The sequence below is a fragment of the Cataglyphis hispanica genome, chromosome 11 (genome assembly GCF_021464435.1).
Source record: "Cataglyphis hispanica isolate Lineage 1 chromosome 11, ULB_Chis1_1.0, whole genome shotgun sequence".
Lineage (NCBI taxonomy): Eukaryota > Metazoa > Arthropoda > Insecta > Hymenoptera > Formicidae > Cataglyphis > Cataglyphis hispanica.
Genome location: NC_065964.1, coordinates 5,794,590 through 5,822,117, shown reverse-complemented (window position 1 = coordinate 5,822,117; position 27,528 = coordinate 5,794,590). Strand labels below are relative to the sequence as shown.

At 33.7% G+C, this 27,528-nt stretch overlaps 1 protein-coding gene across 6 annotated transcripts in view; it reads right to left on the bottom strand.

Annotated features, from left to right (window-relative positions):
• Positions 1-27,511, bottom strand: part of LOC126852694 (diacylglycerol lipase-alpha) — a 43,863-nt gene extending 16,352 nt beyond the window's left edge. For 3 of the 6 annotated variants that reach the window (XM_050597734.1, XM_050597730.1, XM_050597731.1), the window contains exons 1-2: positions 19,837-20,081; positions 1,341-1,552 (exon numbers count right to left, since the gene is read on the bottom strand). In XM_050597734.1, the coding sequence (XP_050453691.1) occupies positions 1,341-1,552; positions 19,837-20,048 (424 nt within the window). In that variant the 5' untranslated portion in view covers positions 20,049-20,081. Of the gene's footprint in view, positions 1-1,340; positions 1,553-8,523; positions 8,600-19,836; positions 20,082-23,669; positions 24,250-27,007 lie in introns of those variants that run through there. The other 3 variants (XM_050597732.1, XM_050597733.1, XM_050597735.1) reach the window with 3 other exon arrangements.
• Positions 27,512-27,528: the final 17 nt, after the last annotated feature.

The following is a 27,528-nucleotide window of genomic DNA, read 5'->3' as shown; positions in this document are numbered from 1 at the left end:
ATATACTTTAGCTTTTCTTATTTATTCGTCAATAAAATATAAAATGGATGCATTGAGATGCAAAAGCAATCTTATCAATTAAATAAAATTATTTGCCATTAATTACATTTTTTAAGCTCTTATACATAAAAACATTCTTATAACGCTCGACATTAAAAATATCTGCATAATTAAGATCTCTTTAAAACTCTTATTACGGAAAGTTCATATTCGTCCAAATTTAGTATTAAAAGTGAATGCGGCGCACGATGAATGGTATTTCTCTTTAAATCAGTTATCTCAAATATTTTGCGAAGAATTTATACAATCCAATTGGTGAGAGAGTCGGAAAAATAATTAACCGGTAAACTGCAGTTCCACTTTAACCAGTTTAATATCGCGTCACTCTATTAACATTTGATTTACGTTAAGCGGTAATTGAATCGCGAGTTCATATCGCGCGAATTTTGCGCTATTTAACGACCCGATAAAAAATATATCGCGGAAACGTAAAAGAGTGTTCGAGTAAAAAAACGATGGCGCTGCATATTTTAATAAACCTTAAAATGAAAAATAAATCTCATCCTCGAGAACGGGCAAGCGCGGAGATGCTCTTAGAAAAGCAAAAAAAAGAATTTACGGAAATAAAGTTAGAATTATAGTGAAGCCAGAAAAGAAAACTAGAGTATCAAAAAATTAAAAAATATCGTCGGAAGGTACATATGAAAAAGAGCACGTGTGTAGCAGCGTGATAAATATTATGATTGTCATCAAACCATTTTATCAATACGTTTCATATTGACGATCTCTCAATATTAGTCTATAGAAGTTTAACAGCATTGTCGACAACAGTGACATATCGAGAATGGATCGCGTGGAGAGATTAAAAAAGATCTGTATCGCGTGAAATGTGGCGCAATGTTTCTGTGAGGTTTCAATTTTTTCAACAAAACAAATCATTTTATTTATTTTTTTTTTCCGATGATGAAAGAAAGGTGCAAAAATGGAAACTGTACGCAATTCTTTTCTATATTTCGAAAAAAAATATTAAAAGTTAGAAAATATATAAAATATATAAATTTATAAATATATAAATATATAAATTTATAAAATATAATAATTAATTTATAGAAATAAAAATAAATTCTTTATGAATCCTTTATGAAATAAAAAAAAGAAAGATTTCTCCAACATCATGCAAGAATAGAAAACACTGTCAGCATCGTTCCAGAAACATGACGTTCGATAGTCTACTACATGACTATATGTGACTTTTATATTCACACGATTGTCACTTTGATCGACATGTCTATTTGCGGATAAACAATAAAAATGTGTCGGATAATAAATATAATACTCACACAACCGGATGTAAAGGATGTACTGCATCGGCGCCCTTGCCGCAGTGTCAAGGATACTGCCCCTCGTTGCCAGGAAGCAGATGAAGAATTCCACTGCCATGCAGGCCACGAAGAGGCCCTCGTATCCGATCATGTACTCCCACATGAGAAGAATGCAGGGGACGCTACGATCCCATTCGAGAATCCCCAGTAGAACGCCCAGCACCGTCAGCCTGTATAAAGCCATAAGGGGATTCCTTTAAGACGGCGGAATGCGAAATAAATATACCCGAAACCTAATTCTTGCCGATAAACGACGGAAACAATCCTGGAATTATGCATCAGCTGTGCGACACATTTGCGCAGTTCACATATTCCAAGACATCCACCGATCCGTCTCGTGACACTTGGCGATTTTATTCTTTTGATAAGAATTCAAATTCGAAGATAGGGAGTAAAGTTCTCTTATTAATAATCATATTCTCCAAGCACTCTTTTTATGCAAAGACTTCGATTACTCTTATCTCGTTACGTAACTTCATTCACTATTCATTACGTAACTTCGACATCTATTATGTAATGCTAGTGCGATGTTGTATTCATCGTCGACATCAATAATACATTCGATTACATCATTCGATAGATAAAGGCGGAACGCAACCTTTCGTCGAACGTTGGCGTTGCGGAAGTTCGTATACACGAACTTTGCGGCCTTTTGTCGAGGCGCAAGGTGCATAGATCGCCGCAAAACACATACAACTAGATAGAACTGTACGAAAACTGACTCTCCGTGAACTGTGTGATAAATGCAACCGCATCCAACTGATGCATCGGAAAACTGCCTTTCAAGCGGTTCGATCGACCGAAAGCTCCCTTTAGCGAACACCACGACAAATGATCTTCGACACAGAGTTTTCGACGGTTAAATTGCGCTAGAAAAAACCGCAAAGAAGATCAATTCTGATATACTCTTTAAAAAACCAGAAATCCGTCCGTGTGTTGACACCGCAGATATCGATAAAACAAATTTTATTTTAATTCGTTAATATCAAAAAATCAAATACGAGTTAGATAAATAATAAATTTTATCATTTATCTCGCTTTAATGTTAAGCTTGACTATCTTCTTTTCATCGGAGATTTACTAATTGCTATTCACTCCAAATTAATTAATGTTTCAGAGTCGAGCTTCGCGCGAACAATCCGAATAAATTTTGCAAAATGTTCGTATAAATTGAAGAAAAAAAATTGATATACGCTATTATATATATGATACATCTCTGTCGACGACGGCGGTGCATTCATATTTCGCACTATGCGACGCTATGCGGCATGATGCCTGGTCGACGGAATATATTGGGACGGAATGTCTGGTCGACACGTGCACGACACGCATATCAACTGAGAGTACAACACGTAAAATATTTCTCGGATACTGGGAACTGACTGCACCTCTTGCATGTCAAGTCTATTTCAAACGATATGTAATTTATACGAGGATCAAATTTAGAAATCAGGTGTTAAATGTGAACCGACATAACATAAACGAATCTTCAAGAAGTAGCTAATCTAGGAATATACTTAATGAAAAAAATCTATAAATTCTTTCTGGCCCTTTTAAATAAACAATACCTTTTGTAATCTAAATAAAAAAAAAGAGAATTATAGAAATATATCCAACGTAGTGAATATTTTTTTATGCAATCACGGTTGAAGCGTATTACGTGTCGCGCAACCAAAGAAATTCGAAGAAAAGAGAAAAAATCGATGAGGAAGAGAGAAAAAAGAGGAAGCGAGTAACGGCAGACACGAAGCGAAGGGTCGTCAGAGCCTTGGATGCTGCGTGGTGGTTTCGTATCGATTACCTTATAGCCGGCTTTTCCTCCGTTTCTATCACGAACCGCGGTCGACCAGACACGAGGCAAGATACTCCGAGGAAAAGAAGCGAGGTTTTCACCTCCTCTTCCTTGCGATCTTATATCGTGGCGAATTAAAGGTGTCATAGGTGCTTGTCTTGACACATTAAACGTTTGATTTCGTTTGATTTTTTTTTCGCGAAAGTCTCTAACTCAAACTCTTAACTGGAGAGACGAAGACACCTCATATAAGCTGAAGCATCCTTCTCCCTCTTTCGCGCTAAAAATAGCTAAGCTATTAAAAGTAAGTTTGCTGTACACACAGATACGAAGAAAATTGATGGAGATACTTAAAGCAAAAAAAGTTGAATTTAATGTATAAAAAAAAATAAAAATGAAAAAATTCTGACAATTTTCTTTTTCTTAAACTAAAAATGAAGAGAAAAATCATTTAAAAGGATCAATTAAGAGAAAATTATATTACCGATTTCTTTAGATTATTTCAATTCACTGAATCCCATTTCTCTCCAGTTAAGAGTTATCAATTTGATATATAAAGTATCCCATGTATCCATAAAACGCTGTGATAGAAATTTTCTTCATACAATATTCCGAGTACGTAAGAGTCAACAAAAATTCCATATATCATACAGAATCAAAATCCAGAGAAAACTGTTTGTACTGGCCCCGATATATAAACTGCGCCTGACCCCGACGACGACGCGAGCGAAACTGCGGCAATCAAAAACTTCGCGTTCATCGGCAATTTGTATGCCAATAACTTTTCCGGTATTTGCATCGCTATCAGTCATTCGTTCCGCCTTGCGGTTTCATCTTATTTCAAACCCCCCTTACTCCGAGAGCTGCCAATTTATGCAATTACCGGCTCGACTGCCTCAAGTACGCGATCGATGTAAGAAAGCATTTAAACCAATCCTTTTAAAAGGGATTTCCTTTAAAACACATGACAATTTTAGTGATTTATTCTTATTCAGTATTGACACTGTATATTTTTGTTTTCATATTTTTATACAAAATATTTTTCCCCTCGCATTTAATATTACAGAAAATCTGTGATCGGCAACACAGTTGTAAAAATAAAAAAATTATTCTCCGATTATCACATCTATTTTTTCAATTGGTTAAAACTCTTTGAACGTGACAAATGTTGAAAATAAATTATATTGATCTCATATACATGCGATTTATCGTCCTATGTATAACGTCATCATTGTATAACGTTATAATTGTCATTCGACGCGATCGTGTAAATTGAATAGTTAAGAGTGACGAACTTGATTCGGGATATCAGGGCTAAATATATAATAGTAGTGACAATGTTCCCGCATTCTCTATTCAGCATCGACTTTACCGCATGCGATCGTCTAGCATTATTGTACATTGTAATTCTCAAGGTGTGAAAAGCGATAGAATACTATGATACTACATGTATTATACTTGGGTCGGATATTGTGTATGTATGTAACTCGATAACGTATACACAACATATAGAAATTCTCGAGGAAACTCTAACATAATTAACATGTGTTCATAAACACATACATACATTAGATATTAATTATATCAGCATACTTGAAACATATTCATACAACAAGCAACAATGCGCGCGAAAGTGTAAGTTAAACTACATTATAATTTAATATAAAATTATTAAAAAAAAATTAAAATATGTAAAATATAACCGTCCCTCTCTTTCTCTCTTGCCTGATATGTATAATTAAAATTTTTATGGTTGAATAATAATATCTCCGTTAAAATAAATAAATATCAAGTGAGCTGTTTCTCTAAAGTTTAAAGGAATCAAAACATCTAAATTACGAGACGTGTAAAAATATTTCGTAAAACAGTACTGTTTTAATCGACCATTCGTGTAAAAAATTTAAGGCGAATAATCGAGAATTGCGAGGCGGATAGTGAAAAGGGTCGACGTTTGAGTGGACGGCTCGCGAAGGAGAGAAAAAAAAAACGCCTATATAGTCACGTTTAACATCCAGTTTAACGCAGCAGCTTTTAACGAAACGTCTCATTACCTCCTAGAAATTTAACTCGAGAAACTCTATCGTTCTACGTTCATTTCCCAAACTTCCCCTTATTTATCCTAGAATGTTATCGAATTTAGCTAGAAATTTACAATGCTACACTTCACACAAACCGCAAACGGTTTTCGTATATTTACCATTATATTTATCGAACAATGAACTTTAACGTTTATATAACATTATATCTTAACGATTCTTGGCTCATTGTTTTTTTTTTTCACCGCATTGTAAACGTTTATTATTATTAAACATTTATTAATTAAAAATATATTTTGAATTTATTCTAAAAACAATTTAATTTAATTTTAAATTATATAATCTATTGCGTTAAATTCAATTGTGCGTGTATGATTTTAAATTTTTTTATGCAAATTATTTTCAAGAAATTTGTTTAATTTAAAAACTTTTTACGATTTTGATGCATAAAAATAGATTATGAACGATTCAGAAATTATAGAACATAAATTGGCAATAATCCGTTATATTACGTTAGTTTCCATAAGATAATCTTTTTCAAGGGAAGGATAATATGTTCGATAATGTCTTGTGTGTGTTGACCATATAAAGAGACGCCATAACGTCTGCTATTCATTCTCGGGAGACATTCTCTCGATAATCCCGCAAAATCAGGTCAATCTATGAGCAGAAGTTCAAGCACGCTAATATCGTCCGCGTCGTTCATTATTGAATAGTGTCACTTTTAAATATCCACATAGCACAAATATACATTCAAGTAAAAAAAAAACTGTTCCAAGCTTTTAAAAGCAGCAGCAATAAATTATAAAAATTTTGATGCTCAATGTAAATGGGTGACAAGAGATTTATTAAAACTAAGAAAAAAAGTAATTAAAATTATTATCATTTTTACGCAGAAAATTTTTTTTTTTAATTATTATTTGTGTCAATGCTGTAGATTTTTTGTTCAATTGATTCTCAATAGTAATTTATTGCGAGAGAGAGAGAGAGAGAGATGCACTTATTGGACATTTAACTCGCGGAATAAATTCGCATGAAGTGATACATTCTTTGATAAATCGTCCAAATAAATCGTGTTCTCTTTTCATCTGCGTTCGTCTTTTTTTTTTTTTTTAAAAAAGACCATTTATTAACACGAGATGCGAGTAAAATAGTAGTGTCGAAAAAATTTTCAAAACAAAACACCTCGTTATTTCAACAAAAAGAAAAAACAAGAATCAAATTTCATGCAAATTTAATTACGTCCATTTTATTTCAGCGCGATTTAATGACCTTTATCTCCAATCTTCGTATAAAAGTCATCAGGTATCAAAAGCCCGAAATCAACAAATAAGTAAGCTTGCATTTCTAATCCGAGGAAGCGGAACGACTGATAAGTATATGCCATATTCGACAAAGTCCACAGTGAGGTGAGAAATTTTGCGGAATTGTCGAGAGAGCTTTCTTGAAGCTCTCGACGAACGATTCTCTTTGTGCACGCGGTCAGACTATTTCCAGTCGTGAAGAGCGCACTTCTATGATGTGCTTCTCGACTGCCATCATACTCGAGAACGAGTAAAAGCTCTAGACCGAGTTCCTTCACTTGCGAAACGCGAGTCTCACGCCGATAGGCGTGTAATTGCTAATTAGTCTGATTTATGCCGCACTATTATTAATTCCTGAATCCAAGAGACAGACAACAGAGAAAGAGAAAGGGAGAGAGAGAGAGAGAGAGAGAGAGAGAAAGAGAGAGAGAGAATTATTTCAATTATTCCTATTCGTATTATTTCATTTGATAAGATTTTCGCATCGTAACTTCAATAATTTTTTATTAAAAACACAGATATGTTAAAAGAATATTTTGTAATTTTATGGCATAATTACAAAATTATAAAATTTTTTCGAATAATTCTGAATTGAATAAAACCATGTGGTATAGCTTCGCGATTCAATGAATGAATCATATGTAAGGCTAATAAGAAAGTTTCGTAGAATATTAAGTAAAAAAGTTTGCACCGATTTCTGCGAAGAAAACGCAAAAAGAATCTTTTCATCTTTAACCTTCCAATACATTCCTTGAAATTTTTTTAAGACTTTTATTCAAAACATTAATTTATAAATATTACGCTAATCATATTTCATACTGTAATTCAAAATAAAATTAATAGATAATTATATGATATATAATAAGAGCAGAGCAAGTGAGCAAAGCAAGTGAGAAAAGACAGAAGCACGCGTTTGTAATTATCGGAGCAAGTTTCAACGACAGCTGTGTCGTTGAATTTTACGGATGAGGAAGTTTGAGACCCTGCTTACGATGTTTGAAAGGGAATGCAAGTAAAACGCCAAGAGAAATATAGAGAGTGCCAAGAACGAGATGCCTTCGGAAGCACGCGAGGAATTTCGACCCTTAGTTTGTACGTATCCCGAAATTGGAACACAATCACAGTTACTTTACGTTGAAGTGACAAAGCGGACGCGAGATGAAAGTAAACGGAAATTCTGGATAACGTCTTTCCATGAGTGAAGCGACCCTCGTTAGCAGCTAGCACATCCACCAAAACAAATTACAATGAAACAAAATTAAAATTGCGTACTTGAAAAGAAAGAGATATGCTGTTTTCGAGATACTCGAAAAATATTTCGCATTCCAATAAAATTTCGTGTAAATTTGTAATTTTTCTTGGTAAAAATCCCTTTCGTTTGGACAATTCCAACTTTATCTAAAAAATAGACATTTTATGTATCGTAGAAAAATAATAAAAAAAAAATATTTTTGCATAGTTCAGCTTTCTTTTGTACAAGTCTGCGGAGACGAAGACGCGCTGTAATATCCATGCGAGAAATTAATGTGTAATTAATTATTGCAGATTAATTCAGACCGAGGGGGAGCATTTTGGAAATTTCTGCGATGCGGGCGCCTATATATACACATACACACGCGCGATACGATGCCGCAATGCCGGGTAATCATGACCTCTGACATTTTAGACGCGGAAACGTTTCTCATATCCGGTCGGGAAAAGCTCAATACCGTATGCGCGAGATCGATGGTGGGGAAGCTCCCCCTCCCCCTCACTCCCCCCCAGCGGATTAAACTTTGCATAAGAGTGTTATCGCGACTTTGCGCTTCTTGTCCGATAAAAGAGATCGCTGTCCTTTTCGCGACAAGATGACATAAATTATTTCCCGAATTTTCGAATAATTCAGATGGTGCCACTTTAGAATCACATTAGAAAGCAATGGATGCCAGATAAATGCAAAATGCATCGATGTTTCAGGAAATCTTAAACTTCGCAATAATAATAGATTAAATAAATTATAAATTATTTACCCGACTGTTGCTCCGCTGGCGTCCGACATCTCCTCCTCCTCCTCTCTTGTTCGTCCTTTGCTGCTCCATTATGGCACTTACTCGCGAAAATACGGTTAATTACGACACTTTGGGACAACTGTCGACGTTACTCACGCATTTTATTATATCTCACAATAGAAAAACACAGAAAATGAAACAGTCGTACAAAGTTACGATCCGCTCTTCTGTTCAAAAACGACTATCTCGTTACTACTAATGTGAATACATATAGAGAATTTCTTATTCAAGATAAATATAAACAGAATGAAAATATCCGATAGACTTGTAGACCCGAATTTTGTAAAACGTGCATTTCAATAGATCATCGATAAGCATTGAAATTTTGCTACGCGATTGACAAAAGTATTAAAGTACGCAAGTCTAATTAATATGCGATAATCGTGAGAAAAAATAATAGTTCATTGATGATAAAACAATTGCCTTTGACACCTTTTAATATTCGTCGCGATCGTATTCATACGATAATACACGCGGAACTGTTCCTATTTGCTCGAGATTTGCCGAGCGAATGATAACAAGAAGATCATGTATTGTGTATATAACTCGCTATTATTATTGTCTATACCTCGCTATTGTTTACATGATGAGAGAGAGGCGTTGAGTCGTACACACAGCGACCCGTGAAATAAACATTTCATATTGTCGTATTGCTCTTTAAAATACTGTTATTCACACTCCGAATAATTAGATATTATCAACGGATTAATTCTCGCGATTGATAACTCGTATCGAGAAAACGGCTGTCTGTCATAACGAGTATTTCGCGCGATTTGTATACTTCGATTGATAATTACAAAACGAGACAGCAATTATATTCTAAATTATAGTTTAATCGCGATCTCTGTGGACGATAAATCTTTCTTTCTAATAAAGTTTGAATAAATTTCGAATAAACCTCGCATTTCGCGCTTTGTATTTTTCACCGATTTAAATGTAATCCGCCAATTATTTTGAGACCGAGAGCGCGCACAGTAATACACGAATCGTATAATGGAGCAAACACATCGATGATCTCTTGAAACGAGTACGTTTTATGTGGTTTGCTCAATTGAAATCTATCCTGCGCGAGTCGACAAAGTAATGGCACACTTTTAAATATTACATTCTGCGAATTTATCTCTATTATTGTCATTGTAAGGAATAGCGACGCTTTTTATTTACATACCTACTGGTATGTCAGGGCGTAGTGGGGGTAGATCCCACGAGAAGGATAAAAAAATACATAAGATAAAATAAATTATTTTAAAACAAGAGCATGCATTATTATTTATTATTTGTTAGCAACGTCACCAAATGGCGAATTTTGAGCGACGAGCAGATAATAATAATCTTTCGCATTGTTGCAATGTAATAAAATGCACATTGTGTGATTAATGTCAGGGCGTCATGTGCCGCGCGATCATAATTAGTCGTTGTTTTCGCGAATGAATGTCATGTGACTGTCTTGAAGGAGCAGCGAATGATGAATAAGAGACAAAAGGAGAAAGAAGATAAGCGATGACTGAGCAATCGTAGGATAAGAAATATTTAATTCATTACTCATTCATTAATCATTTAATTCATTACTTGTTATTCTTATGAAACTTATTTATCTCCGCGATAGTAATCTATCAATTAATCAATTAAAATATTATTTATATATGTTAACGTTGCTTAAATAATATATAATAATTTAAATTATTTATTAAAAATTAATTTTTTTATATATATTAAAAAAAAAACATTTTATATCAACAGAATTTTTTTTCGGTAATTATTAATTTTTAAATGAATAAAATTAAATTAAAAAAAAAACAAATAAAAAATTAGTTTATTACATATATAATAATATATTATATAATTATATTTTTCGCGTTATAATTCTATTTTCCAAAGTATTATTTTTAATTATTTTATAAATTTTGTATATATAATTTGGGTACATTTGTATTGTCTCACAGATCAATGTGTAAAATATAATTCTCAATTCCGCCATTAGTATTAGGTTGGTGCGTATGAAATGTCGGATTTTCTTTAAATGTGAACGTTTGTCTCCCTGTTTTGTTATGCTTTTGTTTTGACATAACCTGGTTTATAGTCGTACTGTCCATTGCCAGAGTCACATTTTAGCAAAGAAGATTTTCTCAAAAGTGTTTCCTTTTGTTATTTGTTTTGAATTTTGCACCGATATGAATTCAACCGATATTCGTGTAATTTTCTTATATGAGTATAAACTTGGTAATAATGCTGCAAAAGCTGCACACAATATAAACCAGGCGTTTGGGGAGAATACTGTGAACGATCGAAAAGTGCAGCGTTGGTTTGAAAAATTTCGGTCTGGTGATTTTTCCCTGCAAAATGAACCGCGTGGAAGACCCGAAACGTCTGTGAAAAATGATGCTCTGAAAGCATTGGTGGAAACGAATCAACTGTTTCTTCAAGGGAACTTGCTGCCAGAATGGAAGTTGACCATACAACAATATTGCGACATCTTTCTGAAATTGGCAAGGTGAAAAAATGGATAAGTGGATACCGCACGAACTAACCGAGCGAAATAAGCTGGATCGCTTGAACGTATGCTCATCATTGCTAACCCGATTTAATCGAGATCCATTTTTCGATCGGATCATTACTTGTGATGAAAAATGGGTTCTTTACGACAATAGGAAAAGGTATGCTCGGTGGCTTGATAGGGATGAGGCTTGTGCTCATACTCCACGGCCATCACTTCATCAACGGAAAATTTTAATCACAGTTTGGTGGAATGTGACTGGAGTAATACACTACTCATTCCTTCGAACTGGAATGACAATTACAGCCGAAAAGTATTGCCAGTACATTGAAGAAATGCATGAAAAATTGAAAATTATACGCCCATCACTTGTTAATCGGCATGGCCCAATATTTCTCCACGACAACGCTCGGCCGCATATATCGTACAAAACAATTGCGAAATTAAATGAATTAAAATATGAAATTTTGCAGCACCCACCTTATTCACCGGATCTTTCGCCAACCGACTTTCATTTATTTAAACATTTAGAACTGTTTTTACGGGCTAAACAGTACGAAAATGAAGACAGTCTGAAAAATGCCATATCAGAGTTCATTGATTCTAAAGATCAGAATTTCTTCAAGACAGGCATCTATGTATTAAAATCTCGTTGGGAAAAGTGTATTGAAGTAAATGGAGCATATTTTGATTAAATAAACAGCTTTTGGAAAAAGATATGCAGTTTAATATATTCACTTAAGAATCCGACATTTCATTCGCATCAACCAATATATCAAATTACTTTTTATTTTATTTATCGTTTTAAAGAAATATCGTCTCGAAACAAGTAGATTTCGCTTATTGAGGAATCCTTACGAGTTATCATGAGTGATGCTTCAAATCCTTCGTAAACATGAGTTTAATTAAATTAGTCGCCTTGCGAGTGAACTATACAGCAATTTATGCGTGTGTGAGGTGCAACGTAACCGAGTATATTTCGCGTTGCATGAAGCAGCAAAGTCAATTTAATGTCGTTAGCATTAATCATGTCAGATACGACATAAATTCGACTGTATAAAGTCTGTACAAAGACGGTCGCGATTGCTGCATAATATTTAAAATATAGTTTTAAAACATTTAAAATACATATTGTATATGTAATATACAATATATCCCTTAATATTTTAATTAATATATAACTATAGATATATAATCGTATATAAAATTCTTTACTATTTAAAAATATTTTAATTTATATAACGAATAATTACAGATAAAATTACTAGATTCAAAATCAGTCCGATGATCGTGTCCAATGCTCGCAATCGCTGTAGCAATCAGCGATAACCTACACGGTATCGGAAAATATCGCGTGAGAGATCCGAAATAGTGTAATGAAAATTCACTACTGCGCGCGATTTCACACATAACGGCGATTGCACGTGAAAAAGCAATCTCCGTGATATAAACTTGACGATTAATTAATCACTGCAACGAGAATGAAACGAAATAAAAGCGAGGAGACGATTTTGCAAGATGATATAACGATTGATTCCGACACTTATCGAATTCTATCAAATTCTATCAATGTAATGTAGAGAGAGAGAGAGAGAGAGAGAGAGGAAATCTGTACCAAAATTTCTTGCCGAGATTTCTTCTCCCAATAAAATCTACTTATGTAAGATCCTTAATAGCCTAAGATTGAACTCTATTCTTTCAAAATGCGTGATAAAAAATCAAACTGAGTCATTAATGACAGGCGGTCTCGAGAAAAAAAGGCAGACCGAAGCTTAGGAGTTTGAGCCGAGTGTCCCGAATATTCCATCTGGGCGACCATTTATATTCCGACGTGGTCAGAAGTGCCACCTCTCTTACGTTACGAGCCGTAGGGACAAAGGGCCATTTATCGCTGCGAAGCATCCGCAAGTTATATAGGGTGTCTCAAAAATGAGTGTATTTAAACGAACAAGACAAATGGCGATTGCTTTAATATTAAAACGTTAATTATTTTCCAGTCTTATGCTATTGAAAATTAAGTGAGTTTAATCTAAGGCCCAATTTTGGGAAATATAAATGATCATCGGAAAAATCAATTTCTGGAATTAATTTCACTTTTGGCGTACCCTGTACATGGATTCTACGATCCGAAGGGAAGAGCCGTATGGTGAATTTCGCGGAGGGGATGCGGGTGGATTTGCATCGATGCGGCAAAAGGATCCTTGCACCCTCGCGCTCGTGCCAGGGGATGCGAAATCGTTTGATGGTAGTGCACCCTGTTGTTTTCGACTGTCCCCTACTAAGGACGGATCATTTGTTCGAAAAAAATCGAAAGTCGCGCTCGGAGTACTGACGTGTGACATGTGACTCAAACAAATCGTGTAGCTCCATACAATTGCATTCTATTATTTCATGTTTGTTGCATTTTTCCTATTTCATCGCTTGCATTTCAATGCAAGTTAGGCAAAACTTATTTTATTAAAAATGTTAAGAAATAAAATAAAATTATATTCAAAAAAAGAGAATCATAAATTTATTTACATGGTAAAATAATTCGAGAAAGAGAAAATGTTTTCAATTTTTTTCGAGTTAAATAGATGATTATTTAAAAATAATTACTAAATTTTATTAAATATATAAGATAGCAGAAGGATCACTCTTTTTCGATCTATTATTTATTTCTATTATTAAATCTTTTTTTTTCTTGGAGAAGAAAATAGGACATTAGGCAATATCGCGAATTGATTTGTTCTATCAAAGCATCATTTATCGACCAGATCGTTTCAAAGCACGAGAGACGTATGCATAAAGCTATATAGTTCGCAATTAATGAACTTCACGCTCAGGCAACTTGATTTATGGCAACATTATAGTCACATTCATAAAATCGTGACGTGTTTATAAAACCACGTCTTTGATGTAAATGAGAAAATATCTGGCGAGCATCCATATACCGATCTTGCCATAGGCAAAAATCAATTTGTAAATTTTATCTTTACAGAAGTGTTTAATTTCCTTCAGACTAAACAAATAAATATAAATTAATTTCCTTACTAAAAAAAATTTTTTTTAGTAAAATAATATTTTGAAAACGTCGTCGCGTGACATATTCGATTCTAAATAAAACCCGATGACACATCAAATCGTACTACACTTGACAACGAGAAATATGCTTATAATTTGCTTATCGGAAAAAGCAACGTCACGAAATATTATAGAACCGCGAAATGTCTGCAAAGTTTCGCGATTGTGTGTGTCTGCGGTTGATATCGGACGAAAAAGTTCGCCCTTCCTCCGTGCGAGTTGAATCACGACGACCGAATGATCGCGATTGTCGTCGCGAGTCACGCACGCGTGTCAAAGTACAAAATGCAATGAATCGCGGCGACCCAGTTGTGTGATAAAACGACATCAGGCTCATGAATAAGACATCGCACGATCGTGCACGCAAGCCAAATAGATACTGGTCTCATCTCGGCGTGAAAATCTCGTGAGTATCCCTAAGCGCGCGAGAAAATATTTATGATACAATTATCGCCGACATAAATATCTGATCTCCCTTCTTCTATACAATTTGATGGATTTGTAAAAATATCACATATATTCTTAATCCAAACTTTCATTCGACCGATTTTTCTTATTTTTTTAATCGATTATGTATCCGAATCGATAATAAATCGATATCTTTTTGTCGCTGGAGTCTCCTTAAGAAGATCTATTGTATAATGCATGACAAAATTCAGGACCGAATTCCATCTATAATTTTGTATGTCATGTAATATGTAATATAGAAAACATTTGAGAAAGTAAAATATATAAAATACATATCATGTATATTAAAATTTTATAAACTAGTCTTTATATTTAACCGTCTGTACGACGAAAAAAAAATAGTATTTGATACACGTGCATATACGGATAATGTTACAATACTTTTTTTTTTTTTAATGTTCGTGTAACCGAGAAAGGAACTTTAACGCACTAATAATCACTCACTTTCCTCCACATTCCGAGAGTGCACGAACGCGATTTCTGCCTTCTCGGTCGCGAGATTAATTTCAATTAATCATGTCGATAAACATGACGCCAATGCTGTATGCGATAAAGTATTGTAATGTAGTAGAAATTTCGACAGTGAGTTAAAATTTCATTTATTGCACATATGATAAAATTGATATTATTATCGTATCAATATGCCACGTTGCGTTCATTTTAAGAGTTTTTCGATACGATTAAATGGAACCGAAGAGAATTATAATTAATATATTTTAATTTAATTAGAAAAATAACACAAACTATATATATTTTAAAAAATATCTTTTTACAAATATTTTTCAGAGTAAATTATATGATGACGAATCTGTTATTCTACGAAGATTTAAGCAGTGAAAAATAAGTGAATCATACTCATATGCATTATTTAGCACGTATTCATTCATTATATATTCTACTTTTTGTCAGAAAAATCTCTAAAAATTACTAACATTTATTATCTTAATAGCTTTTTCGCTCTAAATATATTTTATTAATTTAATAAGATTCAACTTTTTTTCGCTAAAATAAAGATCACATATATTCGAAATTAATTAAAAAATAAGATAAACAAGATAAATATTTTTAAAATTATATTTGTGGATTAAAATTTTGAAATCATCGATTGTCATCGAAATAGCGATTGGATTCATTTTCACTGTTTTAGATCGCAATATTTAACATTGAATTATATCAGGCTTTAGACTACCCTGTATAAGTAGGGTTTTGGGGATCAACGCGGCATCGAGCGCAAACATACAATGCTAGTACACACGTGTCGCTAAAATATAGCGTCACCCTTAAATGATTCATAGCACGCATATAGAAAGAAAGAGGGTGTAGAAACGAAGACAAAAGTTAGGCCTCGGTCGCGCGCGTCCGTATTGATTAATCTTTTCATTAACTTTGACATTTTGGAGACACGGAACAAGGATGTTGGCCAGCTTCGAAAAAGCAAGAGTATCGAAGTTTGTTTTTAAGGTCTCTATATGCACTACTGTCTCGTACCATCTCGGAGTACTTTATTTTAAATCCAGAAAACAAACGCGAAGCGAAAAGCGTAAAAGATTAAGATATTTGACAAGAAACATTCTGTGTGATTCTATAAATCATGTGATTCGACAGCGTACAATATAGAGAGAATTATTTACCTATTATTAATCTTATTATTATTTATAATATAGTTATAAATAAAAATTATATATCTATTCATCGCGACATCGGCGGATTGAATACAGAATAATATTCACAAGCTGATTTCCTACGATTACTCGTTTGACTGTTGGCTCTCGTGGCAACGGAAAGATTGCGAACGATCTCTATTTTCGTACCCATATCAGATTTCACGTGACATCGACACCATGGATCAATAATGCCCCTTTACCCCGCTAGAATTAGTTTAACAGGCCAAATCGTATAACATTGCCGACGCATAAAATGCACGAAAATTTTTAAATATTATTTAACGAGATTCGCGATAAATAAAAACGCACTAAGGCAATAAAAATTTTCCAAGCACATGTGAAAAATTTTTGTTTTCAATGGTGAAAAAAATCAAATTTTTTTCCTATTCAGTACGAGAGATAAAGTATGATGAAAAATCAAATTAAATAAAATTTATACATGTTAGATCGAGATCGCGCGGCTCGACTTCGTCGTGTCGGTTAGGTCGTTCAAAGTAACACACTCGGGGGGTTAATATTTTCGAAATGTGAAATGTCACGAGCTGCCATTTAACGGTTTATTTCGCATATTTTAACCCGAGTATGGATGTGTGCACCTTTTTCCGCGACTCGTCGTCTTTATCTCAGTATTTTCTAAATTTTTTCGCGACATCCATAAATACATAAATATATTTTATATCGAAACATAGATAACGTGTACATTGATTTCATCGCGAAACGTAGTTCGAGAAATACGCTTGGTCTAGAAAAATACGACACAGATCTTTCCGTTTATCGAAATGCGTTGAGTGCATGTCAAAATGCACGAGGAGAGCTTGAGCGAAGAGCCATAAAATCACTTTTGCGACCGATGGCGTTTGCGTTTTCTGCGGAAAGCGGCGCAGTGATTTTTCCATTCGAAAAGTCAGAACTTTAAAACAGGCCACTCGGGAGAAGGAAAGTTAGTCGAGAAAAGAAACATAGTGTGAAAAGTAATGTGCAGAATGTGCGAAAGCAAAGATATTCCCGGAAAAATACATACATATTGTCGCGCAGCGTTTATTTGCATTACGTCAAATAATAATTTTATAGCGAAACCTATTATAAAAAAAAATAAAGAAATCGCAATAAAAAGAATATGTCGATTATTAATTGCATTTACAATTTGCATAAATCTTTATCTAACTTGCGTATAAATCGTTAATATATTTAACGCACAAATATTATCGATGTTCGTCTGTCAATAATTATGATCTCTTTAATCTCTTTTAGATGGAATACAATTCCCGTTATATAATTCATAATCGTGTGTATTATTAGAGAAATAGATGACATTTTTCTTTCACTAAACACACCTAAGTCATTATTAGATGGAACAAGGCGTTAAATTTGCATAAAAGAAAATGCACGCGAACAGCAATCATAGATGCCGTCGTACGCAGAATTTTCACTTCTCTTTCCTGAAATTTTAATTAACCGCGTTGTTTATCACGACATGAAAGCGTTATATACGTGCGTTATATATACGTGCCGATTATATATTTTCCGCCCGCGAATACAGTTTATATTGTAAAGTTATGACAGAGTGCTGCCACTTAAACTATAGGATATAAACGAAAAGTTTCCGAGGAAAGAGAGGTTCTAATATCTCTCGAATGTAATAGTGTCTCCTTCTCTCTCTCAGCAGATTATCATTCGAATTTTACGAGTCCAATGAAATTATTCACCGCGGAATAACGTGAATGAAGCGAATTTCGCAAAACGTTCCGTGAGTTTTAATGGTGAATGTTTGCTGGAGAATTCGCGATATTATAAAGTTTCAACGATATGCATATATACACAGTTTTTACAATCGCGAATCGTAAGTCTCTGCATATTTGGAATGAAAAACATGAGAAAGATCGTAAAAATCTCATGAAAGACTATCATATGTAGATGAAATCGATATGACAATATGTGATGACTGATCACTGTTTGTCAATGCTATCAAATTACAAGAGAAATTATAATAATGCTGTACTTAAACGATATCACGAACAGTCGTCAGTAACTTTTATTTCGAGTTTTCTTGCAACGATGTTTAAAATACAAAAAAGTGATATTATATAACGAAAATGAATCATCATGTATACATAAATTTCTTTTCTAAACGATATTTTTTATACAAGATCGTAGAAAATATTTTATAATTTATAGTTTAATTAAAATCGAACTATTATTTCACTGATAATTAAATAATGATTAAAAATTCTGTATCATTCCATTTCACAATTCCATTTACAATATTATAAAACTGTAATATTTCATAATATTTAAATAATATCATGACATATTTGCTGTGTGTGCAAAATTTTCAAGAATTACAAATTATGACATATTCGAAATTAAAAGATATGACCGAGAATTTTCTGTTCTCGAATCCTTCATTCGCATATTTTTTTTCTTCAAAACATTTGTTTCATTCTTTAACTACAAAAAAAAGTTGTACATATTTTTAGCTCGATATACACGAGTATTTTTAATACCTAGATGAATAGATTTACATTTTAATCTCATCGTACGTATCATCGTGCAATAATAAAAAATCGATCTCAAACGTACCATTCATGAAAGGTGTATAAAAACACAAATTAAAACAAGGAAGCTCTTGTCGCGCAATTTGCACGAGTCCTCGCATAAGAAATAACGTTGCTCATTACATCTGTAAATAAAGAGCATTCACGAGAGAGCCAGAGTAGAAAAATCGCGGGAATGATGTCTAGCCACACGCAGTTTCTTGTAGTTGCGTAATTTTATCTGAGACGGATAAACACGCATTTATAAAACCGATTACTCTTTTTGAATGAAAAGCTACAATCTTCCTTCCGCAAAGACTCTTTCGAAAAAGTTTTTCGATCCGCCCATTCCCTGCTTATTATTTACATAATTTCGCCATCCCGTATATAAATCGACTTTCATGAGAATTATAAAAACATGCGGTCGTGTAGAATTTTGCGATTAATACAAGTATGATATAGTTATCTATTATCCAATGTAATTTTTATTATTTTAAAATAGTTTTAATAATTCAACATATTTTTAGCGAGTTAAATTGTGCTATAAAATATTAAATGTATCCTCGAAATTGGCAAGAATTTTGTATCATTTATTAAAATATTGCATCATTAAATAATTATATAAAATTATAACAATTAAAAAAATTAAAAAAAATATATAACAATTATAAAAAAAAGATTTTGCATAGAATTAAAAAATAATTCATCTTTATACCATTTGCACAAAAAATGTTCTATATATTTTTCTGAGATTCTTCTCTTCTCCAAATTTGAATGCGTATTAATTATCTATACAGCTAGTAATTAATTTGAAATAATTCTCAAACAAATTAATGTAAAATACGTTAGGATTAGCGTCATGAAATTATTTTTATATTTCTATTATCCTTCGCACTTTCTGCATTCTAACTGCATTCTATTCTAGCTTCGCGTGAAATTTTCAAACGAGTCTTTTTAACTCGATTCGAACGATACTTCACTCGAACGAATCGTCCAAGTGAAGTATGTTTATGACATATTTTTTTCCCGGGAAAAAAAAGAAATCACTCACTCGAACAGATGGACACAGAACAAAACGGCGCCAGGAAACAGGAGATCGTCGCTGGCAATACTCCATCGTCTGCCAAATGCAATCAGGCTCGGCATCCTGCGGACGACTATGACGGCGACATAACCTACGTACGCAAGTGAGCACGCACAACGCACGACGTGACGCGCCACGAAGATGCACGTGAACAAGACGAGAGCGTCACGAGCGATCATGACCGGCCAAAGTGCGGCGAACGAGAACGTAAACTGAAAAAAGCAGAACCGGAGCGATCAGCTGACCGGCCGGTCGCGCTGAACGTAGGAACACGGAACGGAGATTTCGCGGTCGCAAAACGCGAAATCTGTCCTATATATAATAGGAAAACAAAAATGTTAAAATTCGAACTTTTTCATTTTCTTTGAATTTTCATATTTTTCATTATATATATAATATAAAAGACATTACTACTTATTCTGAACCATTAGTAGATTAAAAGTTAATAATTTTGCCCAAAAAGGTGTCAAACGTACTTACAAAATATTTAACGAATAATAAAATGGAAAAAATATTTTATATAGGCAGTTTTGTTCAGTTTAATTACCCTTTTTAATTTTTTACTTAAATAAAATAATATAAACAATCCATAATTAAAAAATCCTAAATATTAGTAACAGATATATATTTAAAATTATTTATAAAAAGAAATAATGACAATTATGCAATTAACAAACAAAAAAATAAAATAATAAACAAGTAAAATGTTTGTAAGAGATATTTTAGATAAACATTAAAAAAATGATATTTAAATATATATTTCTAAGACATTAAAATTATTTGCTTTATAATGCAAGAAGTTGAAAAAAAATATATTCAATTTAATTTTCTATACATTTTAAATAACGTGTATGTCATAACACGCGCTTATTTCGCGGTTAAAATGTTATCGTAAGAATAGCTAAATACCGAACAACCACGTACATATACAACTTATTGTTATAAAAATATTTTTTTCCATTTTAATATTATATACTTTATAAAAGCTATATCGATAATATTCATATAACATTTTCAGAAAATTTTAAAATTTAAATACGAAAAAAGCCAAAAAAAGGAAAAATATATACTTCAAAAAGTTATAACAATAATTCAAAAAAGAATAAAAATTATCGCCGCTATAAACTTGCAAACGACCTCAAAATGTGCTAAACAACGACACCGTATGTCCCACGCGAGAGATTCTCGATCATCGCTAATAATACACGGGAAAAGTGTTTTCGCGCGACCGACTTTTCTTGAAAAACAATAACTGACCCGCGTCGTATAGAAAATGCATAAAATAAAATCTGATATATCTAGCGTTATACTCACAAGATCCAAGTAAACAAATCATATTTTTCTGTTCTTCTAATTTTTCATATTTTACTATGTATTAATCATAAGTCAATGCTATTATTTTAAATAATATTGTAACTGACAGATATAAAGTAAAATATCTTTGTATTTTTGTATGATTCCTTCATTTATCATTTCTTGACGTTCGCGATCTATTTATATCCATATAAATTGATAGTTATTTATTGACTGCAAGTTCGATCGATTGCAGTTTTTATCTTTCAGCAGTGAAATGTATCAGCCATCGATTACAATTTCTATCTCTATACTCGGATTAAGGAGTACACATCATGAAAAATGTTCGTGAGAGATGTTTCGATACACCGAGTTGTGACTTGAAAATGACAGAGGAGATGCGAAGTGATCTTTTTAATCCGCATACAACGTTTGCACACAACAAACTCTGAAAATAACAAACCAATACCCCGTTCCGAGAATAATCAAGGCCACGCTTACACTCTTGAAAATAATCCCCCGTTTATTGCGGTGTATCACTATTTCTGCTCAAATCATCTCGAGCGCGATCTCGGATGTGTGTTAATCGGGAGAATGCCAAATATATATACATATATATATATATATATATATATATATATATATATATATATATACGAGACTCAAACTTTCATATCAATCAACTCGAATTCGCTCACATACAATCGAATGATTTTTAAGGAATCGAGAACTGCTGATAAGCCAGCTTCCGAATTTAGGATATTTCCGATATATCGTATACAAAGGATACATTTGACAAAAGAGAGGAAGGTCAAAACTCGCACGACGAATTTCCCGATTTCAATTTCGAATTGATTTTTTTGTAGCAAAAATGCGAAGATTTTCATGAACTGATGGAACGCTTCTGATTAAAATAAAGCAAATAAAAAAGATATTTATTTTTTATTCAATTTTTCCTCGATCTTAAATTTAAAAGAGATTTAACTAGAAAATATATAAAGATCGTTGTGGAAAATGTGCGTGTATCTTCCGCTTTTCTTTTTTCCCTTTCCAACTTTAGATTTTGCCTGAATATACATTTCAAAAAGAGATTAGCAATTTTAGCTATCAATCGCACATGATGTTGCAGTATATTAATCGAATGCACGTTTGTAATACGTATCAATATTCGCGCAATCAATTAACAATTCGAAGCGAAAACGGAATTGAACGAAATTCGCGAGCGAGTTCCCTTAATTGGCGCACGTAAAATCAAATGTATAGATCGAGTTCGAGAAGTCATCGAAGACGAAGTATATGTTATCCTAGTAATAGCATTCGTTAACGTAAGGCGTGGTAAGAGTAATAATTAAACTTGTAAGACTCTCGATAAATTTAGCAAATAAAATCACAATATTCTATGAGTATGTCAGAAAGATTTTAATTGGCTAAATAATTAATAGTATTTCTATAATAGTATTTAATAGTATTTCTATATTAATAGTCTACATTAATTCTATATTAATTCTATAGAATTTCTTTCTAAACTTTCAAACTAGGAATAATTAAAAAGTTTCTTCGCCTAAATGCGAATAACTTTTATTTATAAGATTCGAATTTAAAAGAAAGAGGAGATATTTAGTGTTAAACAGTAAAATGTATCGCTTAAAAGGATAATCTTTCTCGAAAATTTCTTTACATTCATCTTTAATATCATCTAACGAAGAATCTATTGTTAAAAAGTTTAGAATTTGGCTGTATGTGATAGCGTCTCGAAACGATATATTCAAACTGACAATTATGTGAATAATAATGTGATTAAAAGTTTCAGTAAATTACATACATGCGTTAAAGATTGAATATGATACTCTCAAAATTTACTCAAAGTTATATAAAGTGAATTTGCTTCAATATACGCGATTTAATACGCCCACGAATATGTGCAACTGATTTATCGAATAAATTTGAATACATGGATATAAAGTCTTTAATTATGTAAACGTTACTACAGTTGGAAAATAGCGTATTGTGAATAGTCAAACGTATTGCAAATATATTTTTTAGTTAGAATAGTTTTCTCGATTTTTTCAAGAAAGTAATAAAAATTTTTCTATTTGCCGCAATCTTTCAAGAATTATGTTTTAATTCGAAAGATTTAATGCAACTTTAATTATTTTCTTAAATAAAAGTTGATAAGCAATCTTAATAATCTTGCATTTATGCGTGTGGATACTTGTATGTATCCAAATGTGGTGCTAACAATAAATTTTAGATTGAAAAATTTTTTTATTCTTATTTTTGATCTCGATGTAGAAACATTGGACGACGAAGCGATGTAAGTCAGTCTTTGTGACAGACAATCTCTGAATATCTTATTGTATCATATTCACAATAATTGCAACAAAAAAATATATAAAAATATTTACAGAATAAGAAAAAAATTGACTATTACCCTTACAATTCTTCGTGTCCCACCGGAGCGTTTCAAATTTCTATTTTGTCTTTTACCACAATATCAGTCTACTCACCATATAAGATGCAGGATGAATAGGAAAGCGCCGGGCACGATGAGATCGTCGCTGCCGACGCTCCAGCGTCGTCGAAACACCACGATACCAGGCATCTCTCGTCGCGTCGTCGTCGCCGCCTTCGTCGTCGTCGTCTTCCATCCAATAAGCCGGCGACCGCGAGTCCACTTCACACGCGAATCACCGTGCGAATGGTCGTCGCCCGATTTGTCCTACGATCGTGGCAAGTGATCGACGACGGCAGCCGACGACGCCGACGTCGGCGTCGCGCGGCGCGCCGACGTACGCACTGACAATGACGGTGACCCTTGTTATCGCTTTGCTTTGCGCTGTCCATCCTTGATCGGCAAACGACGTGTCGACGATGACGACGACACTTTCCTCTTGACTGTCACCGATCGCGCACCGATGAGCGACGCGACGTCGCATCGCGCCGCTCGGCCGCGATAATCGTTGAGCGGTATCACTGCTCTCTATTCACATCAATATTATCAATTGCGAGATGATAACGAGATCAATTGATGAAATAGGGGCCGGCTCTACACGGCACGGATGTCCCTCGACGTTCCTCGAAAGGTCTCTAGAAAAGGAAGATCAAATCTCATATAGTTTGATGACAGTAGAATGCGAAATCGATTTTGGGACACCTTTATATCGTTTCCTTGCAATTTAGCGAAAAATGACAGAGATTCTTATCCTTTAAATGAAAAGATCGCGCTCTGACAATTTTTTTTTTTTCATATTAATATTGCATCATAAATGTGTGTGCTTCGTGTATAATACGTGATAAAATTCTATTTATAACTTTAAGTCGTAACATAAAAAATTCGTGTAAATTATTATTTATAATAAAGGAATTTAAAAACAACATTAAAATAATCTTTAAATTTTATAAATTTTGTTTTATAGCGGAATTTATATACAGTTTAAAGATTATTTTAATATTGTGTTTTTAAATCAAATATATATCTCAGTTTTTATTTTACAGATACTAAAAATAATACATTTTAAATTTATCAGAAAATTTTATTATTTGTAATATTTTTTTATCAAACAATTAAATTTATATCAAACAATTAAAAATTTTATTCGTATAATCAGCTTTTAGAAGCAACCTTTTGACTTAATGAAAATTACAAAAAGCTCATTTTTCACTAAAGTATTCAAATATTTTCGATATGCTTTTACTTTCTCGAATAACGCAAATTTATGAAAAAATATTTGTCGAATAATGAAAAGACTTTAATGTTTAAATCATTTGTAATTTTTTTACCCCACATTGTATCGTCAAAAAATACATCGGCTCGCAAAGCGCTTTTTGCGATCAACAAAATCATTCGCAAACAATATTGAATAGCGGCGAACGAAAAAGCTCGATTCATTATTCCGACCGTGAAATGGCGAATTAAATTGCCCGAGCTTTTCGCCAAAAGAAAATAGATGAGAAACAGAAAGTTTTCGCTCGCCATTCCTTGAAGAAGTCGGGTCGCGCTTAAAAAGTTAAGTATCTCTGAATCTATGTAGCAACTTTGAATTGTGCGAAAGAAACTCTATGTGTACCATAAAAATCGCGTAGCGAAAGTTACACGTACAATCGAGATTCTTCGCATAGATTACGATCGACTTTTTATGAATCGCATTTGTAAAGCGTAACAAAACGCCATATGTAAAGCGCAACAAAACGCCATACAAGTATAAGAGACAATCTTTACGATGTAATCACGAAAAAATTCGAAATTAAATCAAATACGATAATAATAAAAATGGCATATTCAAAACAAAACATTGTAATCATCTCTATCGGTCGAATAACCACGAGATCTTTTTAGTGAAACTGTAATAAAATATAAATCGCAATTTCTTTGCGTTTCGATATCGTAAAAGACGGAACAATATCGGAAGACTCCAATTGCGAAAGTTGTCACGATGACAATAAAGTTTCGAAACTCGCACACGATGACAATGTCAAAAGTCGACGAAAATTCACTTATCCTTGTTGTCATTTTCACAAAGTAATTTGAAGTTCGAGAAAGTTACAATACAATCAGTATAATAAAAACGAATGCGAAAAACGGAAAATTTTAATTATTCAGTCTAATGTATTTTATTAATCTCAATAATATTGGATATATTGCGAAAAAGGCGAGGCGGAATGCGCGGAATAATTACGTCTTTTTCCGAGACATTAAAAACAAAATATGCACGTTATCAACGGAACAATTATGCGAATATTTTTGCATGCGAAGTATCTAATGGATGGTAATGAAACAAATAATGAGAATAAAAAAAAGTGCTATATCGAGACGTATTTAATCGAAACGAGTTGGGGAAAAAATTTATCCTGAATAGAGTAAAACAAATATTTTATACCTCGCGCGAAAGGGAATTTAAAATAATATAGCATCATCGCGTCGATCACATGTCACGTAAAAATAAATAATTAATTCTCCAAGCCGATGTTAATTCTGCGTGCGCGAATAATCGATATCGATATCGTCTAATCAAATTAACATTTGCCGGCGAACGGTCGTCTTCGTGCGAACACGCATGAATTATAGACCGTCCAATTTTTTTTTCACTCTTTCTCTCTCCCTCTCTCTGTATTGCGTTATACTTATTGTTGCAAATTGCTATTATATGACCGTTTATCTTGACAATGACGTAATTCAGACTTTGAAACACGATGAATTTTCGCGAGATACGAATCGTTTATCTCTCAAAGGAATGAAAAAAATCACGATCGGCGATCGCTTTGAAAAGAACGAGATCATTTTAATCTTTTCGTTTAAATTTGTATAATGCTTTGTACTTACAATTAAAATTATGAGTTTATTATCGAGATCCAGTGTATCGTTGAAGTAAAGCTAGAGCAGCGTTGACGATATTTAACCGCGACAATTAATGAGATTTCTAAGATCCAACTTTTAATTGAATCATCCGAACTTAACTGCGATAAAATTAAAGCTTGATGAGATTTTTGAAATGACTAACTACATCGGCTAAATTCATGCAACAACGATAAGAGCAAAATAAAATTAGCAAGTAGACGAAAATTGATTTCGTACATTGAAAAAAATATGTAAAATTACATGATGGATTACAAATCCATGTAATTTTATACATTTATTTTACAGTGCACTAATGCTAATAGAGTAACGTCTGATTTGCATTAATAGGTTATGTGCATTATTCTTTCCATGAGCAAATACAATGTTTTTTCGTCTCTTATCAGCAAGACTTCCGATTTCGGTGTCCCAAGATCGATGATAATCGCTTATTTTAATCCGAACTCCGATCTTCGCTCTCGCGAGGATCGCGTTTCGGGGGCGCGCGCTTACCGGAGGTGAACGACGGATTCGCCGCGTTGGCGGCGACCCTCGGCGTCGGTTCGTCGGCCGGCGTATCGCGGCCGATCACCGGACGCTTTTATCCTCTCGAAAAGGAAGGATGCGTCTCCTTTCACCTATACTTTCTACGTGTCCCTTTGTTCGCTTCGTTTTCAACTTGTTTTCTTCACGAGACAAACGTGTCCTCGATTCGACGAGAAGAGACAGTGTTCCTTCTTCTCTCCCTAACTTCGCGACGAAAACGGCCGCTACCGGCATCGGCCCGGAAGCTCGCGCGTCGTCGACGTCATGTCCCCTATCTTCGAATAGCGCACCCACCACTCGCGAAAACTTCACACCGTGAACGGCCACGTGCCAAGAGCGCGTATCACGACGACGCAGCGTCCGCGCCACCACCGCGAGAGGAGCGCATCTCCTTGACCGGCGAGAAGCGTTGGCGTGTGACGCGACGAGCCAAGCCGAGCCACCCCGAACGCGACTGACTGAACGAACCCGCGCCGGCCCCCGAGGTG